Here is a 17,787-nt window from a genome sequence, read left to right as displayed (position 1 = left end):
CCAACGCAATGAGAAGAGAGAGAGACACAGAGAGTGCTCGAAAGATTGATGTTATGGTTTCTCTACAAGCTTCTTTACCTTTCCACAAGGACACTTGCCTGCTTGTAAAACTTACAGAGAGGGGAGGGCGGAGCAGGTTGATGGACAGCTGGTATCCAACATGTGGGGATAAATACCAGGTCCGCTGATACACAAGAGACACATTGTTTTGGACACTGGGCGAGCTTTGTTGTACCCACAGGAAGGTAGGGCTTTTGGAGGATCGATTCGGGGAAATCGATCAATGGCTCTCACAGTGTGAAAAAGTGTGACTGGTGGGGAATTATTTGTGTGTCCACCCTTGCCTGGGTGATAATTCCATAACTGAAGAACGGTGGCATGTGCTATGGTCACAGTCGGTAACTTCAACAGGGATTTCAGAAGACAACGGGAAGATCGACAGCATCAGCTCATCTCTCTCTCCCCCTCCCCCTCCCTCTCCCTCCCCAATGTTACTCAACTAACTACCTCAAACTGAACTGAACTCTCTTCATCATCGTAAGACTATATCCATCCACCCCTCGGTTTGAAAGAGCCTAGTTTTGTTCCTATTTCCACACTTATGCACACTTATATCATTGCTAATCACGTAATGTGTCTTCCATTTCTGCTGGCTCTTTAACCCGTCACAGGGTACGTGACACAAATTGGGGTCTGCATCTGGGATTTGAACTAATTGTGTGGGGCTTGTTTGAATTGATTAGGGAAAATACCTTATTTGATTTGGTTGTGTGGGAAAGCAGCAGCAATGGATGTTGAGGGTTTTCTAGAAAGACCAGACCCTGTGGGCTTAAAGAAAGCTAAAAAGGAGGAGTTGTGGAAAGGTAAACAAGCTTGTAGCGAAGCCATGACATTAATCTTTCGAGCAGTCTCTGTCTCTCTCTCTCTCTCATTGCATTGGACGCCTCCCTCTCTCTCTTAATAGCAGCACAGTTCATAGGGTCAACTCTGGACCCCGTCACAAACTAGGGTCATTTCTGGACCCCCATCACACTTGGTCTATATATTTTTTGTGCATGATTATACTTCACTGATATCTTGTATGTGCTTTGTGCTGTGCGTGACTGTCCTTGGCCCTGGCCTAACAATGTTTCGTTTGGCTGTATTCACAGGCATTCATGCGTGATGCAAAGACAGTTAAACTTGAACTTGATCCAGTTGCAGAGGGAGGCATTGACTCCAGGCTCTGGAGTTTGGTGCTGGGATGCCTGTTGTTATTGCTGTATGGTGATTTTGTATAATGCGGTAACTTGGATGGTCATTCCAGACGACGATTAAGAGCCAGATGCATTGATGTGTAAATGGAGTTACCAATGAAGCTGAAATAACATGAAATAACTTACCAATGGGTTTTGTTAGATTTTAGTGGCAATCTGACTATTGCATCTTCTTTAGTTTTAAACTGGCTCCAGCTTGTTTTATGTGCAAACTGAAGTAAAGTGTTCAGTCTCCTGCTTTGCTATTTAAGTTTGTTTCTCTGGATTTCTGGTCCAGTGGTGCTGTGCCCTTGAAGTCTGTACTAGATGTTGTAAGTAAATTGTTTTTTAATAGTCTTAGCAATAAAAAAACACAGCTTTAGTGTTTTATTAGTGGCATCATGACTTTGAGCCAAGCAGACGGTCACAATAGCACCTGTGAGCGTGCCAGACTGAGTGCTGCTTCTCTCTAATCTGTATCGTCACTGGTCAGGATTTCACACTAGTGGGTAAGGAAGTTGTTATCTCCCCAGGAGACTTTGAGACTGCCCCTGTTGCATGGTAATCGCTGTCGCCTTTGGAGTCCAGCCTAGGCAGCTGACACTTTTTGGGAGCTGGGCTGAGCTTTAATCATCAGAGCGAAAATGAATATTGTGAGGGCAATGCCTGGGCCGGTTACAGTGGTAGCCTCCTGGGCGCATCCTCAGCCACTTCCCTTGGCTGAGAAAGAGTAAAAAGGTTGGCTTTATTCGTCACATGTACATGGAAACATACAGTGCAATGCATCGTTTACGCCAAATCAAAGCAGCAAGGATTGTATCGAGTAGCCCGCAAGTGGTTTCACAATTCCGGTGCCAGTGTAGCATGCCCACAGATCACTAACCCTAACTGGAATGTGGAAGGAAGCAGCACTGGTGGAAACCCATGTTGTCACAGGGAAAATGTACGAACTTCTTACACACAGTGATAGAAATGAACCCAGGTCGCTGGTGCTGTAATAGTGTTACACAAACAGCTATGCTACCGTACAGTCCAATAATAAAACAATTTAGCATCGTTTTCTTCTCATTTTGTTCCTACTTTCCATCTTAACTGGACGTTGTTGGAAAACGGGAGGAAACAGGTGCACCCAGAGAAAACCAAGCCGTCACTGGGAGAAGGTGCAAGCTTCTTACGGCAGGAATTGAACCCCGATCTTGCAGCTGGCTGTGTTCACTGAGATCTTCAACCTCTCATTCTGGCAGTGTGCGGTATCCACCTGCTTCAAGTAGGCTTCGATCGTACCAGTGCCCAAGAGGAGCGTGATGACCTGCCACAATGACTACCGTCCAGTTGCACTTACATCCACATTTATGAAATGTTTTGAGAGGTTGGTGATGAAGCATATCACCTCTTGCTGACAGGTGACTTGTAGCCGCTCCAACGCTCCAGTTTGTCTACAGGAGCAACAGGTCCACGGCAGATGGCATCACATTGGCCCTTCAGATAACCCTGGAACATCAGGACAGCAAAGATGCATATGCCGGGATGCTCTTTATCGACTACAGCTCAGTATTCAATACCACCATCTCCTCAAATCTAATCCATAAGCTCCAAGACCTTGGCCTCAATACCTCCTTTTACAACTTGATCCTGAATTACCTCAATTGCAGACCACTGTCAGTTTGGATTAGCAAAAAACCTCCTCCAAGATCTTCATCGATAGAGGTGCACCACAGAGCTGTTGCCTAGCCCTCTGCTCTACTTGCTTTATACCTATGACTGTGTGGCTAAGCACAGCTCCAATGCCATATTCAAGTTTGCTGACGATACCACTATTGAGGGCTGAATCAAAGGTGGTAATGAATCCGCATGCAGGAGGGAAATTGAAAATCTGGCAGTATGGCGTCATAGCAGCAACCTCTCACTCAATGTCAGCAAGATTAAGAAACCAATTTTAGATTTCAGCAGAGGGAAACTAGAGGTCCTTGAGCCAGTCCTCATTGGAGGATCAGAGGTGGAGAGGGTTAGCAACTTTAAGTTCCTGGGAGTTACTATTCTGTCAGCGAAGATTTAGTATGACATCTAAAACTTTCACAAACTTCTGTAGACATAGTGGGGAGAATATTGACTGGCTGCATCATGGTCTGGTATGGAAACACCAATGCCTTTGAATGGAAAATCCTATAACAGGTAGTGGGTTTGGTCCAGTACATCACGGGCAAAGCACATCCATATGAAACATTGTTTTCGGAAAGCAGCATCCATCATCAGAGAACATCACCACCACCCAGGTCATGCTCTCTTCTCGCTGCTGCCATCAGGTAGAAGGAACAAGAACCTCAGGACTCAAACTACCTGGTTCAAGAACAGTCAGTAACCCTCAACCATTAGGCTCTTGAATAAAACAGGATAACTACACTCACTTGCCCATCCATTGAGATGTTCCCACAACTAATGATCTCATGCTCTTGTAATTTATTACTATTTATCTATATTTGCATTTGCACAGTTTGTTGTCTTGTTATAGTTACTACCCTAAAAATTTGATGACTACGCTCACAGGAAAATGAACCTCATGGTTGTATATGGTAACATGTATGTACTTAGATAATAAAATTTTCTTTAAACTTTCAACTTAGCTAGTCACCACTCTACCCTGCTGCCCACTTCTGGGAGTACAGTGTGTGCAATACAGGAGAAATGCAACTGATCGCTAAATAAAATTTTTGTTTTAATCATGTACTGTCACAGGCAGTTACAATCCCGGTCCACTGTCATCCAGAGGAAGGACAACCTAGCGAGAAGACCGTTACGGTCAGCTGAAAGCCCGGCGCAGATGAATGTTGCCTCACCTACCCCAAAAGTGGGCAGCAAGAGATATTTGGTAAGGATTCATTCCTGGAGATGAAGGAGACCCAGTAGCTGGGTCCCCACTTCCAAAAGCTGGCTTTGCAGGCTCAGTTATGAAGGGTGTGTGCAAATGATTAAACAATCTGGATGTTAGACCAAAAGACATTGGAACAGAATTGGGACATTCAGCCCATTGAGTCTGCTCTGCCATTCCATCATAGCTGATTTATTATCCCTCTCAACCCCATTCTCCTGTCTTTTCCCCATAACCTCTGATGTCCTTACTAATCAAGAACCTATCCACCTCTGCTTCAAATATATCCAATGACTTGGCCTCCATGGCCATCTGCGGCAATGAATTCCACAAATTCACCACTCTCTAGCTGAAGAAACTCTTACTGTTCTAACAAAACATCATTCTGTTCTGAACCTGTGCCCTCTGGTCCTATATCTCTTCAGTATTGGAATCATCCACTCCATGTCCGCTCTATCTAGGCCTTTCAAGATTCAATAGTTTTCAATGATTCCTCTGTATTCTTCTAAATGTTGTGGTATTACAATCAGTGCATTAACTTGATTCTTCTTTCTTGTTCCAATTTTCTGACAGAGTGATCAACCATGTAAGGATCCAAGTCATACCAAGAATGACCAAACGGAAGTAAAACGAATTAAGCTGATGCCAAATCCCACTGTGAGGTGAGCTTCACCTGTCAGCTTCTACTCCTTTTGCTCCTGCCTCCTACTTATTCTGGCTTCTTACCTCTTCCTTTCCGGTCCTGGTGAAAGGTCTTGGCCCGAAATGTCAACTGCTTATTCCCCTCCACAGAAGCTGCTTGTCCTGCTGAGATCCTCCAGTATTTTGTGTGTGTGTGGCTCTGAAATTTCCAGCACCTGCACAATCTCGTGTGTTTGTGAGGTGATCTATACCACTCCCTCATGTGGAGCAGTTTTGTGTCTTTGCACTGATTTGAACTCCAAGGCTGTTCTGTAGATCCTGGATCAGATGTGTATCCTAGCTTCTTTTTTTAAACTTAGAACAATATAGTTTTGTCAAAAGGTTATATTGAATTTTAAACTTTTCAAGGTTATCCTGTACTTTGCTGATATCTCCATAAGGTGGCTCCAAAGTACACACATCTGAATTTGCCTTGTCTTTAAGGCTGGTAGAACAAGGTTTGTTAAATCAGGCAACGTGCACACTAGACCAGATAATTTTAAAAACGCTGGTTCATGTAAGAACGATAGGCGTCCACACTAGGCGTTTTTAAAAATATCTCTGTCCACATTAAAACTGATATTTCGGTGAATCTCCTCCTACTGCGCATGTGCAGGACACATCTACCGAAAACAAGCGACGTGTTTGGTGTCGCAGTGAAAGACTTGGTGCGCATTTGTTCAGTTACAGACTAGAAAAACTTAAATGACGGACAACTGTTGACTGTCACGCAGGTGGACTTAAAAGTGAAGAAAAACTAATACTGGAGCGTATGGAGGCTTCACTTTGCCAAGTCCACACAGATAGTGCTGACGGTGAGGCAACCAGCAGGGAGTTTACAGACAGTATGACCCGGCTAACGATGAACATTGAAAATCTAACTCTGTTGCATTAATAAAGCCCCTTGTTAAATCTATAAAACATGTCTGCAGCAGTATTATCTTGTATTTCCATACAATGTTACATTAGGCTGTTACACATCTATTGTCAGAGAAGTACTTGCATAAATAACGATATAACAATTACAGCACAAAAACAGGCCATCTCGGCCCTTCTAGTCTGTGCCAACGCTTACACTCACCTAGTCCCACTGGCCCGCACTCAGTCCATAACCCTGCATTCCTTTCCTGTCCATATACCTATCCAATTTTACTTTAAATGACAATACCGAACCTGCCTCTACCACTTCTACTGGAAGCTCATGCCACACAGCTACCACTCTCTGAGTAAAGAAATTCCCCCTCGTGTTACCCTTAAATTTTTGCCCCCTAGCTCTCAAATCATGTACTCTTGTTTGAATCTCCCCTACTCTCAATGAAAAAAGCCTATCCACGTTAACTCGATCTATCCCCCTCATAATTTTAAGTACCTCTATCAAGTCCCCCCTCAACCTTCTACGCTCCAAAGAATAAAGACCTAACTTGTTCAACCTTTCTCTGTAATTTCGGTGCTGAAACCCAGGTAACATTCTAGTAAATCTTCTTTGTACTTTCTCTATTTTGTTGACATCTTTCCTATAATTCAGTGACCAGAACTGTACACAATACTCCAAATTTGTCCTTACCAATGCCTTGTACAATTTTAACATTACATCCCAACTCCTATACTCAATGCTCTGATTTATAAAGGCCAGCAAACCAAAAGCTTTCTTCACCACCCTATCCCCATGAGATTCCACCTTCAGGGAACAATGCACCATTATTCCCAGGTAATAGGTAAACCACCTTCATACGAGCAAGGACAGAAAACAGGGCAAAGTGAGTATACTTATTTATTCAGTAAGTTATGGTCAGAGTATTTGGTGAGTACATTTCTACTCTTCTGGCTTCAGTCTCATTGCCGTCTGTTCTGAAATTGTTAGGTTGCGTTCAAGAAAACAATGAAATGTTGCGCTGCCGTCACCATCTGTTCCGGCACGTCACGACAGAGATTTTAGATTTCTCTGGTTACCCCCGTCCACACTGCTCCGGCCAATCTAGCATTTTCAAAATTACACACTCTGGAGAACATTTCTGAAAATCTCCGTTTTCAGGGGACGAAAACACCGTTTTAGTGTGGACGGAGGGTAAAAACGGAGAGAAAAAGCTTCGGTTATGGATTTATCCGGTGTAGTGTGGACGTAGCCTCAGACAATGCACAGACTTTCTCCTTCAGGGGCTCCCAACCTGGGGTCCCTTGCTTAATGGTATCGGTCTATGACATAAGAAAGGTTGAGAGCCCCTAGGTGCTATAAAATGTGTTGGTCCACCAGCCTAGCTACGCTAATTTATTTCACCACAGTATAGGTGCCCGAGTTCTTGAAATCACTGATTAATTTATCCACCTACTACCTACTGCCAAGGTTATCTCACCGTGCCTCTTGAACCCACAAGTTCCGTCACACTGGGAGACGAAGAAGTGGAAACATAATTTATACTTCATTGGTTGAAAATCGAAGAATTCCTAAACCTAATGCCTGGAGTGCCTCCATCACACACAACCTTAAGAATAAGGATTGGTAATTAATGCTGTCTACCTGAGAATGAGCAGAGCAAAAGACATTGTGTCCAAGAGGGAAAGGAATTGGGTGAAAAGAATCAGAGCCATTTGTCAACCTTTTTCCAAGATTCCTACTTTTTCAGCCCTTTACATTTTCACCTCTGACCTCCCAGCTTCTCACTTCATTTCCCCTTCACTCACCCACCTTCCCCTTACCTGGTTTCACCTATCACCAGCCATCTTGTACTCCTCCTCCCCCCCCATCTTCTTATTCTGCCGCCTTTGTCCTTCTTTTCCAGTCCTGATGAAGAGGGTCAGCACGAAACGTCGACTGTTCATTCCTCTGCATCGATGCTGCCTGACCTACTGAGTTCTTCCAGCTTTTTGTGTGTGTTATATCTTTCAAGTTTCTAAATATAAAGTAGTACAGCACAAGGACAGGCCCTTTGGCCCATGATGTTGTGCCAAACTAATTAAACTAGTAATTAAACAATTAACTAAACAAATCTGTTCTGCTTATATGAAGTCCATCTGTCCTCTGTCCATCCCTGTACTGACTCTGCTACCAGCCCTGGCAGCTGTGTACTTTTTAATCAATGTTATCAATAGCTGTATGGTCAGCAATTGTAAAGGACACTACAGAGAGTGCTGTAAGGAGTGATGTGGATTTCAATGCACAACCAGTGTAGTTTTACAAAACTAAGTATTTCTGTTTGTAAAAGTGATGTGCAAGTCCTGTACTTTATTCTGTAACTCTTGCAGGAGCCAGGTTTGGAATCCTCACTAGAAGTGGGATGTGGATGGTAACGAAAGGCCTTTTTCTACATCAGAGCTGGTCAGTCTGGAGTGTTTGACCCGAAGTGGTTCTCAGGCAAAGACTGTGTTCCATAAAGGACAGCTGGATAAAAAATGTGAAAAGTTTATCAATTGTGACTAAGCCTTGCATTGCCTTATGTTTTAGAACACTGTGTTGCTCCCCTGCTACTGGCCTATTTATTTAGAAGGAACTGTTGATTTTTCCAGGTTCGATGAGACTACCTCCAATGAAAAGCTGCCAGGAACCGGTTGTATCATTCTGTAAAGTTTCCATGCGTCGTAAAGGGCTGGACTCTATTCTGTACAAAGAAGATGAGCTGGAACATACAATGTTTGAAGAAAGCTTGTAATGTACCTTGAATCAAAACTGAAACTGTTGATTTGTACCTGAATGTTTTGTTGTCCAAACTGGCAGAGGATGTTACCCTTGCAATTTACAAACCCAAGTACTTTCCTTATATGATTCACTGTCTGATTCCTGCTGTATTCTATAAAGTGCCAGTGGTTCTGCAAGACAGCTTGTGCTTGGAGTGAAAGAATCAAGCTTGCAGTTAATGTTAGCTAACTGCTCTATTTTGAATCCTAGCAGGTTTAACTTTCAACCATAAGCAGTTCAGTTCTATGCTTCTATACTGTTGCTTGAATATCCTGGACCTGGGGATTGAGAAATAACTGTTCTTCATACCACTGCTATATTAGTGGACGCATTCTGAATAAAAACACGGAAGTTTTGTGGTATAAACAATCTGAGTCATTGCATGTTAGCAGAAGGCTGGATGTTGATCTGGATTAGCACAATTACAGGCGCAATTTGATATCCATGTAAAGGACATTATGAATGGTGACGCATTGCCACGAAGAGAGGCCATGAGTGGTTGGCATGAATTGAAGGACTTTTGAAGCAGTTTAGAATTGCGCTGTGCATTGGAATTTGAAACTGAGATTTCAGCTAAAAGATGGCACCGATACTTGCGATGTTAATCCTCAATTGCCCCCACCTTTTGAACTCTTGGTAAGCAGCCATTGTGAATGGCTGAGAAATTGTTAACACGCACTGGCAGTAATCCAACTTTGAATTACAGAGGTTTGATGCTTTGTGAACATCTAAATGTCCTGACTTGTGCTCATGACACACCAAAGAGAAATATCCCCTGACTGAAAGCCACTTAAATTGGCATTGAATTGCCAGACATATACCTATGCAAGTGATCGGTTTAGAACCTAATAAAAAAAAGCAGGCAACAGCAATTTTGATCAAGCGGGTATGATACTTGTACCGTAGAAAATACTATTTAATGAGCGGATCACGGAATGCTCACATTGCAAGCCAGGACAGATCCGCCTCAAACAAGGAACAAGTTTTAATTAATGCTTTAATGATGTGTCCTCAATTATAGATCACCACTGATTATATTAGCGTTAATTGCTTTATGTTCCTTACTTGGTCATTACTAAAATAGCTATTAATTTGTGATACAGACTAATGAATAAGAAATTTTTTTCAGATATTTTATAATCATTAAGCTGAGAGATGCTTCTCAGCAACATATGAGTTTAATCTTTCATTGTGAGTACCACTTAAAATAAAACGACAAATTATGGGCTTCTGTGCTTTAAGGAATTGCGGTGGGGAGAAAATTAAAGAAAATTTGATGTGTTCTACAAAATTACCTCTATTTAATTCAAAGCATATTATTTGTTTAAAGAAATGTGATACTAATATGATTTTTGTTTGCAAGGAACATGAAGGGAAAAAATCTTCAGTCATCTTGTTGAGTGATTTTAGTAGATATTGGCCAATTTTGGCTGCACTGTTATTTAAAAGTGTTTGAAGTTTTTGATAATCCCCCTTCCCCCATCACTTAAAACAAAAATATAACCTCTGTTAAAACTGTCAGCTGTCCAGACATGTTATTTTTAAGAAGATCCACGGCTCCTTTGAGGCCTGTTCGCTCAACTCGCACTTTTCTAAAAAATGTTGAGGAATCAATTTTTAAATAAAATTTTGCTGTAAAATAACAGTCAGAGCTAGCATTAAGTTGCAGAAATTGGTTTACAATAAAGATCGCAGAGCTGCTTCCAATGATACCTCAGTTTCTATGACAATTGTGAAGATGAAATTTTACTGATACTGTTTAAGAGGAATGAAGTTACATGCAAATTTTGTGTCAAGCTATTTATATTATTACTAAACCTTGCTCATAAATATCTTTGAAATGCATTCAAATCTTCTGTCTGTCTTGCGGTATAATCAAAACTGATTGCTAAAATGGTTGTCAGATGTGTTGTGTCATGAAGTGAGGGTGAATGCCACATCATGAAGAGGGTATGGATTAATGTTTGCAGCCTCCAACACAGTAGATTTCTGGTTGGAGAAAGGGCAATGTTCCTAAGCAAGAGAAGGAAGTAGTGGGATGGAGCAGGTTGGCAAAGCAAGCTTGAGTTTATGTGCAAACTGTCAATAAGGAAGAAATCTGCAAAAGACTAGGCAGCCAACCTCCTTGCTGCTCATTTCTTTTCTCCATGAGATTCTTAATTACTTTCACTAGCGACCTCGGTTAAATCCTGACCTTGGGAGCTCTCCGAGTGTGTTCTCCCTGTGACTACGTGGGTTGGCCCCGGTTTCTCCCCACATCTTAAAAATGTTCACTTTGGTTGGATAAATTGCCCCTAGTGTGTAGATCAGTGGTTGAGTCTGGGGATGGGGGGGGCGTCGAAGAGAATAGGGGTGGAATAATAAAATTGGACAAATCCAGGCTTAGTGTAAGATGGTTGATCGATGTTCAGTGCAGACTTGAGGTGAAGCTTAATTCTGTGTTGCATATCTCCAAGATTTGATAACCAAAAACAACCCAGGTTATTTTATTTACTGATATGAATTACTTTTTTAAAAAGTTGCATCAAACTCAAACGATGAACGATTGAAAGATGTTACTGGCCTTGTAATAAGCTGTTGAATTACCATGAATGCACAGCATGATTTGGTGGGAAGGCAAACAGCGTGTTAATCTTTATTGCAATATGATTTTATGATTTCAGTACAATTGTGGAGCTATTTTACCCCTGGTGAGGCTGCAACTGAAACAGTTTGCAAATCTGGTCTCCCCACCTAAGGACTGATTAACTTGTAATATAAAGTGTGCAGCAAAGTTTCACCAAGCTGAATTTACTGTGTGAAGAGAGATTAAGCAGACTGGCCCCATAATCTTGAATTTAGAAGAACAAGAGGTGTTCACATAATGTAAGAAAGGACTGAACAGGGTAGGTGCAGAAGTAGGTTTCCCTTGGTTGTTGTCCCAAAGACCTGGGCTCTCAATCTCAGAATAAAGGGTCAGTCATTCAGGACGGAGATGAGAAAGAAGTTCTTCAACTGGGGGATAGTGACTCTTTGGAGCTTTCTGCCTGCTCCCCACCTGGGTGCGGAGGCTGAATATGTTCAAGACCATTTTAATAAGAGAGTACTGGGATTTGGGTCGATGTAGGAAATGGCGTTGAGGTAGAAGTTTGACCATGATCTCATTGAATGGTGGAGCAGACACAAGGGGCAGAATGATCTTCCAATGTTCCTATTTCTGTTTTTATAATGTACTGAAGTGCTTTATTGTGCTATTGTATTATGTACCTTTGTTCTACTGTGAATGCTTGTAAGAAAATTAATCTCAGGGTAGTATATGGTTACAGATATATACATGCTTTGATAATAAATTTACTTTGAACTTTGATACTTTCCTCTGCTTGTTTTGCCTCTTTGCCGGCTTTGCTCTCACCATTAATCTTGCAAAATGCAGGTGAAAATTTCAATCGCACAAATAACGTGCAGTTTCCTTATTAAAAATAAGGCTGAATGATAAACTCTTATTTCTCATCCATTTAATTACGATAGTTTTCCACTCTGTTCACTGTACAATTACAGATAAATTCACATTTTTTGTCCTAGCTCAAACATACTGTCAAACACTTGAGCCGGGATAAGAATTTGGGTGTCGACGAAGATTAGCAGTAAATAAAACTTCCTTGCGTGATATGCTTGCTTTCCAAAATAAGGACTAGGTTGTTAAAGAGGAATAACTATTCTCTGGGTTGAACAGAGGCCTCATGCTGTGTCTCAAGCAGGGCTTGCACATGGAAAAGTCGCACAGATTTTAGAGAACAGGGATAAGCTGGCAGCTGGTGAGATCAATAGAGAGTCAGCCAATTACGGAGACTGGAGACAGCGCTGTGCCAGAGTAAAACCATGCTGAGATGTCATAGGCTGAACAGAAGACACAGGAGGTGGGGAGGTTTTTAAAGACTCCCCTCTCCAATAGCTAGTTTGAAACAAAAGCTAGAAAACTCAGCAGAATGGTCAGTCACTGTTTAAGTTTTGAACTCCTCGAAAATCTCAGATTTCCATAATTGTGTTTTTTTTATCGTTGGTGAGTAACTATTTGGACAGTTTTCAAACAGAAGATTTGGGATTAGTATCAGATTAAGCAGTTTCATTTAAAAGAAATCATGGGTGCAACTCATACAGAATTTCATCACAAGACTCTGCATTTCTTAAAGGTATAGGACCCAGTTTGCTCTCCCATCTGGCAGGAAAAAATTGGCAAGTTCCAGAGGTGAAAAGCTTGTATTGTAGAATTATACTTGAGGTAAATAATTTAACAATGATGAGTGTTGAAAATTGATGCTGAACAGTTAAAATTCCATTTGGGGCAATAGATTTAACTCTGACACTGTGGCGAGGTAATACACTTCCTTCGTAAATGGCTATCATTTCAGCGAAGTATGGTGGGTGTTTACTTTGTTCAATATTCTTGAATTTGCTGCAGATTCAGACTTCCTCCGTCCTTTCCTGTTCGGCTGTGGAGCCGGTTTAGATCCTGAAGCAGTGTGCAGTGGCAAGCTGTCGAAGGAATAACGCTTCTGCCTTGGGCCTGTTGACTAAACATAAAAAAGACATGCAACCTCTAAAGATCTGCTGGGCAAGTTCTTAAGCATTTTCCACCTTCCTTAAAACAAAACTAGAGCGTAACTGGATTGGTATTCCTATGCCCCAAGGGCTTTGGAAGTAACTGCTCTGAAAACAAATTTCAATGCAATAAACACGTTGCTGGAGGAACTCAGCAGGTCAGGCAGCATCTGTGGAGGAAAATGGACAGTTCACATTTCCAGTCGAGATCTTTCATCTAGACTGAAAAATAGGGAGAAGATAACCAGTGTAAAGAGGACAGGGAAAGAAGCTGACAAGTGACAGGTGATTTCAGATTAAAAAGTACCAGGCAGATAGGAAGAGGGCCTGTACTGACTGGAATTTTGAAGAACGTGGGGGATTTTTATTGAAATATGTCGAAGTTTGATTGGCCTAGATTGAGTGGATGTGAAGAGGATGCTTCCTATAGTGGGAAAGTCCAGAACCAGAGGGCACAGCCTCAGAATACCAGGGATGTCACTTTGGAACAGAGAGGCAGAGGAATTTCTTCAGCCAGAGGGTGGTGAATCTGTGGGATTCACAGATGGCTGTGGAGGCCAAGACATTGGGTATATTTAAAGTGGAGATTGATAGATTTGAACAGTAAGGGCCTCAAAGATTAAGGGGAGAAGGCAGAGGAATGGGGTTGAGACAGATAGTAAGCCATGATGGAATGGTAGAACCAACTCTATGGGCTGAATGTCTTACTATCTAAGAGTGGAAATAGCGAAAGAGGCTGGGGGGTGACAGCTGGAGGCAACAAAGGGCTGCAAGTGATGAATCAAATAGGAATTAAGAGAGTGGTTTGGGCAGATGAGCACAATAGGGAGAGGGGATGATTAGATGGAGGAGAATGAACACGGTGATGGTGGGTGTAGGGGAAGAGACAAAAAGAAACAGAGAGAGGGCTGTTTACTTCTAATTGGAGAATTCAATGTTTAAGTTGTCCGCTTGAGACTGCCTAGGCAGAATGTGAGTTTTTTGTTACACAGAGTGGTGAATGAATGCAGTGCCTTTCCAGGGGTGGTGATAGAGGCAGATCATTAGGGGGATTTTAATTAGGATAATTAGAAAGGCACATGGACAGTAGGAAAAATAGAGGGCTATATGTGAAGGAAGGGTTACATCAGGGTTTCTCAACTGGGGTTCCACCAGAGATCATGATTAAAAGAAAATAAACATCGCGATGCTAGCGCTCACGGTGGCGGGCACTGCCCAAGCAGCCCTGTTATCAATCTCGTTCGAGGTCTCAGCCCAATAACGCAATGTGTAGTAGGACAGTGTTTATCTGTTTGAGTCCATTCTTGGTTTTTGACGTGAGATAGGGGAGGCTGTTGATAATTGGTGAGTGCTGTATTGCACAGAGGGGAGGACAGCAGGCTGATAATTGGTGAATGCATGAAGGCGAGGACGGTAGGCTGATGAAGAGCGTCAAGTGTGTTTTCTGAGCATTAAATGGACTCAGCTAACTTGGGCTGTGGGTTAGCCTCTCCCTCCTGAATACCTTGCCCAACCTCCCCTAACATGTTGCTGACTGACTTAAGGGTGTGAAAAAAACTAGCAGTAAGATAGAAAATTTATTATGTTTGCCTTATCAGTTCTCAAAATTCATGAAAGAGAAAGAAAGAGTAATTTCTAGAAAGGTAAGCTAATTATCTGGTTTTTTTTCAAGGAAGGTTGGCTAAAAATTCATTCTCTACTTGAGGGCATTGATAATTATTTTTCGATTATTATATCTGCAATTTATTGATCACGGTAACGTACCATGAGCTGTAGATATAATAACTTTTACACAGGGAATCCCTGAGAACTGAAAATTATTTCAAGGGTTCCTCTAGGGCAAAAAAGTTGAGAAAGGCTAGGTTAGGTTGATCTTAGAGTGGGTTAAAGATGGTCGCAACATCATGGACCAAATGGCCTTTACTGTTGTGTAATGTTCTATTTTACTATAGTTTGAACTTGACCTCCTCACCCAGACAGTGGAGAAGGTCGGGACAGGCATGTTGATGTGGGAATGTGGAGGGGAATTAAACTGGCTTGCAACCAGGAACTCCAGAAGGCCAGGTCTCCAGCAAAGTGGTGACCTCATCTACACTTCATTATGTTTGATGAAATAGGGCTGACATTTTTTTATTCTTTGAGTCATCACTGAATTAGCTAACTGTTTCCTCTTTGGTTCCATCCCAAATTTGAATGCCAGACTTCGTGGTGAATCTGCCATTGCTGGGTGCGGTGGAGGCGTAGTGGTCGTAATTCACAGTTCTGAACTAACACTAGGTCCTGAATTCAAAGCCACAGCACAGCTGTGGGATTTAAATTGTGAACAACTTGGAAAATTAAACCATCATTGCTTAGGTGAGTTTTTAATATATTAAAGTGACAACTACTGCAAATCTAAAATCAAAGCAAAACGTGCTGGAAGCATTCATCAGTTCAGGCAGGATCTGTGAGAAGAGTAAGAGCTAATACTTCAATCGATCATTAGAACTCACAATACATTTGTAAAATACACACAAAATGCTGGAGGAGCTCAGCAAGTCAGGCAACTTCTATGGAAAGGAATAAACAGTGGATATTTCGGGCCAATACCCTTCATCATGACTGGTCTTCGCCCAAAATGTCAGTTCTTTATTCTCCATACATGCAGCCCGACTTACTGAGTTCCTCCAGCATTTTGTGTTGCTCAAGGTTTTCAGCGACTGCAGAATCCGTTTATACTTTGTGTAAATTAGTTTCTCCATTCTTTGAAGTAACTTCCAATGTTGTCCAGAAAAAGAGACTGTGAAGCTATTTAGTTGAAAGAAGGCCATTTGGTGCAACGTGCCTGTTAAACTGTGATGGATGCAGCAGTGCTGGACCGTGTACATCACATAGGAAGTTACCAACCAACACTGAGCCTTGTCAACAGGTAAGCAATTAGGTTTTACTGTATGAAAAATCAAATGACTCAATTAAAAGAGCTCATAAAAGGGTTTCACTGAACAGGAAAACTGAAGAAGAGTCTCTTCTCAAAACATCAACTTGTTACTCTTTTCCATATATACTGCCTGGCCTGCTGAGTTCCTCCAGCATTTTGTGTACGTTGCTTAAGAAAACTCTGGGTATGTTTTCTTCCTACACTTAACTGAAGAAGTAACATTTTAAATCCTAATGTGAATCTGCCATCTAAGATTCCCTTCAATCATAACTCTCCATTTAATGCACTAATATTCAACATGCACAGTGGAAACCTGGGACAGGCTATATTCATAGTAACACTCAGCACCATGTTTATCTGGACAGGAGCAATGTCTTTCCTGGGTTAATCCTTTAATCAAAGGTAAAATCAATTTTTACATCAGTGCCTGTGTACGGCTACTCTAGTTCAGCTACTTGTCAATGGTAACCCCTAGGATATTGATATGTTGATAATCCCAATGAATGGCAGGGAATGATAGATGGGGATTCTTTCTTTTTGAATAAAGCCATTGGCCAGCAATTGTGGGTCGCCAATATTATTTTCCACCTAACAGCTGAGGGCTGGATGTTTTAACCACTCCGGTACCTACACACTTCATGATGCATTTCTTCACAACATGGACTCCATGCAAGTTCCACACCCCTCAGCCAGCTCTTCACCTCATTCCATTCTCCTTCCTTTATTTTTCCTTCACTTGTCTTTTGAAACATAATTCTGGAGTTTGCTCTGCTATTTCTGAGAGGATCATCTCAGTACAAGCTGCCAGAGGAAGTAGCCGAGGGCATTTAAGAGGCATTGGAATAGGTAGGTCGCTGGAGGGAAGGGGTTTGGAGGATTACGGGCTGAGCACAGTCAACTAGGATTAGCAGGGAGAATGCTGTAACTGTCATAGACCAGTTGGGCCACAGGGCCTGTTTTAGTGGTGTATTACTTTACAATTCTATGACTACCTGTGTTCTGGTGACCATTTGCAAAAATAAATCAAATGACTTTGGAGTAATTTAGAGCCTTTTAAAGAAATGAATGACAATGAATCTACAGTCTGGACCATCACATTGGTTTTCCTGTTTTCATTTGTAACTTGTGGTGCCCTCTAGCTCCTGACTCATATGGTCATGGAAATAGTTCATCTTTAAGGTAAGAATCCTGTTCTATATGCCTCTTTCTGATCTCTTTCAATATCCTATCTAGTGATCAAGAGAAGCCCAGTTGTCTAGCCTCATTATCCAAGATCTGTTCTAATTTTATTTATTGAGTCTTGGATGTGGGGATGGGATTAGCTCAGTGGAGTAGCTAGTACAGCCACTGCTTCATAATTGGGACAATCCTCACCGCCAGCACTATCTGTGTGGTCTTGGCAAAGTGAAGTCTGTGACTGCACTCTGTTTCCTCCCATATCCCAGAGGTGTGCAATGTGGCAAACAATTGGCTACTGTAAATGGCCCTAGTGTAGGTGACTTGGTAGAACCTGGGGCAGTTGATTGGAATGTGGGGAGTATAAACTGGGCTATGTGTAAATGGAGTCTGACATCTATGGCTGTCTTGATGGGCCAAAGCCTGTTTCCGAGCTCTGAATCTATTGTGGGCATTGATTGTCTATCCATATAGACCATGAATGGAAGAGGCAGTCGAGAGCCAAGTACATAGCAGGCCTGGGGCCAATTAAAGGTCAGGCTTGGTAAACAGGGCACATTTCCTTCCATGAATGGTATTAATTAACTAGGAGTTTTTCAAAATGGCTTCTGTTACTATAAAAAGTTTTAAATCTCCAGATTAAATCTAATGCATTGGATTTAAA

At 41.9% G+C, this 17,787-nt stretch overlaps 2 protein-coding genes across 9 annotated transcripts in view; one reads left to right on the top strand and one right to left on the bottom strand.

Moving 5' to 3' along the window:
• arhgef39 (Rho guanine nucleotide exchange factor (GEF) 39) overlaps window positions 1–11,787 on the top strand; it is an 85,869-nt gene extending 74,082 nt beyond the window's left edge. For 2 of the 3 annotated variants that reach the window (XM_073066173.1, XM_073066171.1), the window contains 3 exons: window positions 3,969–4,101; window positions 4,675–4,763; window positions 8,284–11,787. In XM_073066173.1, coding sequence (XP_072922274.1) covers window positions 3,969–4,101; window positions 4,675–4,763; window positions 8,284–8,341 — 280 coding nt within the window. In that variant the 3' untranslated portion in view covers window positions 8,342–11,787. The remainder of the gene's footprint in view (window positions 1–3,968; window positions 4,102–4,674; window positions 4,764–8,283) is intronic. The other variant, XM_073066172.1, reaches the window with a different exon arrangement.
• Window positions 11,788–11,926: 139 nt separating this feature from the next.
• The window catches only part of LOC140738613 (serine/threonine-protein kinase 33-like), a 134,057-nt gene continuing 128,196 nt past the window's right edge, over window positions 11,927–17,787 (bottom strand). For all 6 annotated transcript variants that reach the window (XM_073066164.1, XM_073066165.1, XM_073066163.1 and 3 more), the window contains one exon: window positions 11,927–13,002. In XM_073066164.1, the coding sequence (XP_072922265.1) occupies window positions 12,832–13,002 (171 nt within the window). In that variant the 3' untranslated portion in view covers window positions 11,927–12,831. The remainder of the gene's footprint in view (window positions 13,003–17,787) is intronic.

This window comes from Hemitrygon akajei, chromosome 14 (assembly GCF_048418815.1).
Source record: "Hemitrygon akajei chromosome 14, sHemAka1.3, whole genome shotgun sequence".
In the NCBI taxonomy this organism is placed as follows: Eukaryota; Metazoa; Chordata; class Chondrichthyes; order Myliobatiformes; family Dasyatidae; genus Hemitrygon; species Hemitrygon akajei.
Note: the sequence above shows the minus strand (reverse complement) of the source record. Positions and strands in the feature narration are given on the sequence as shown.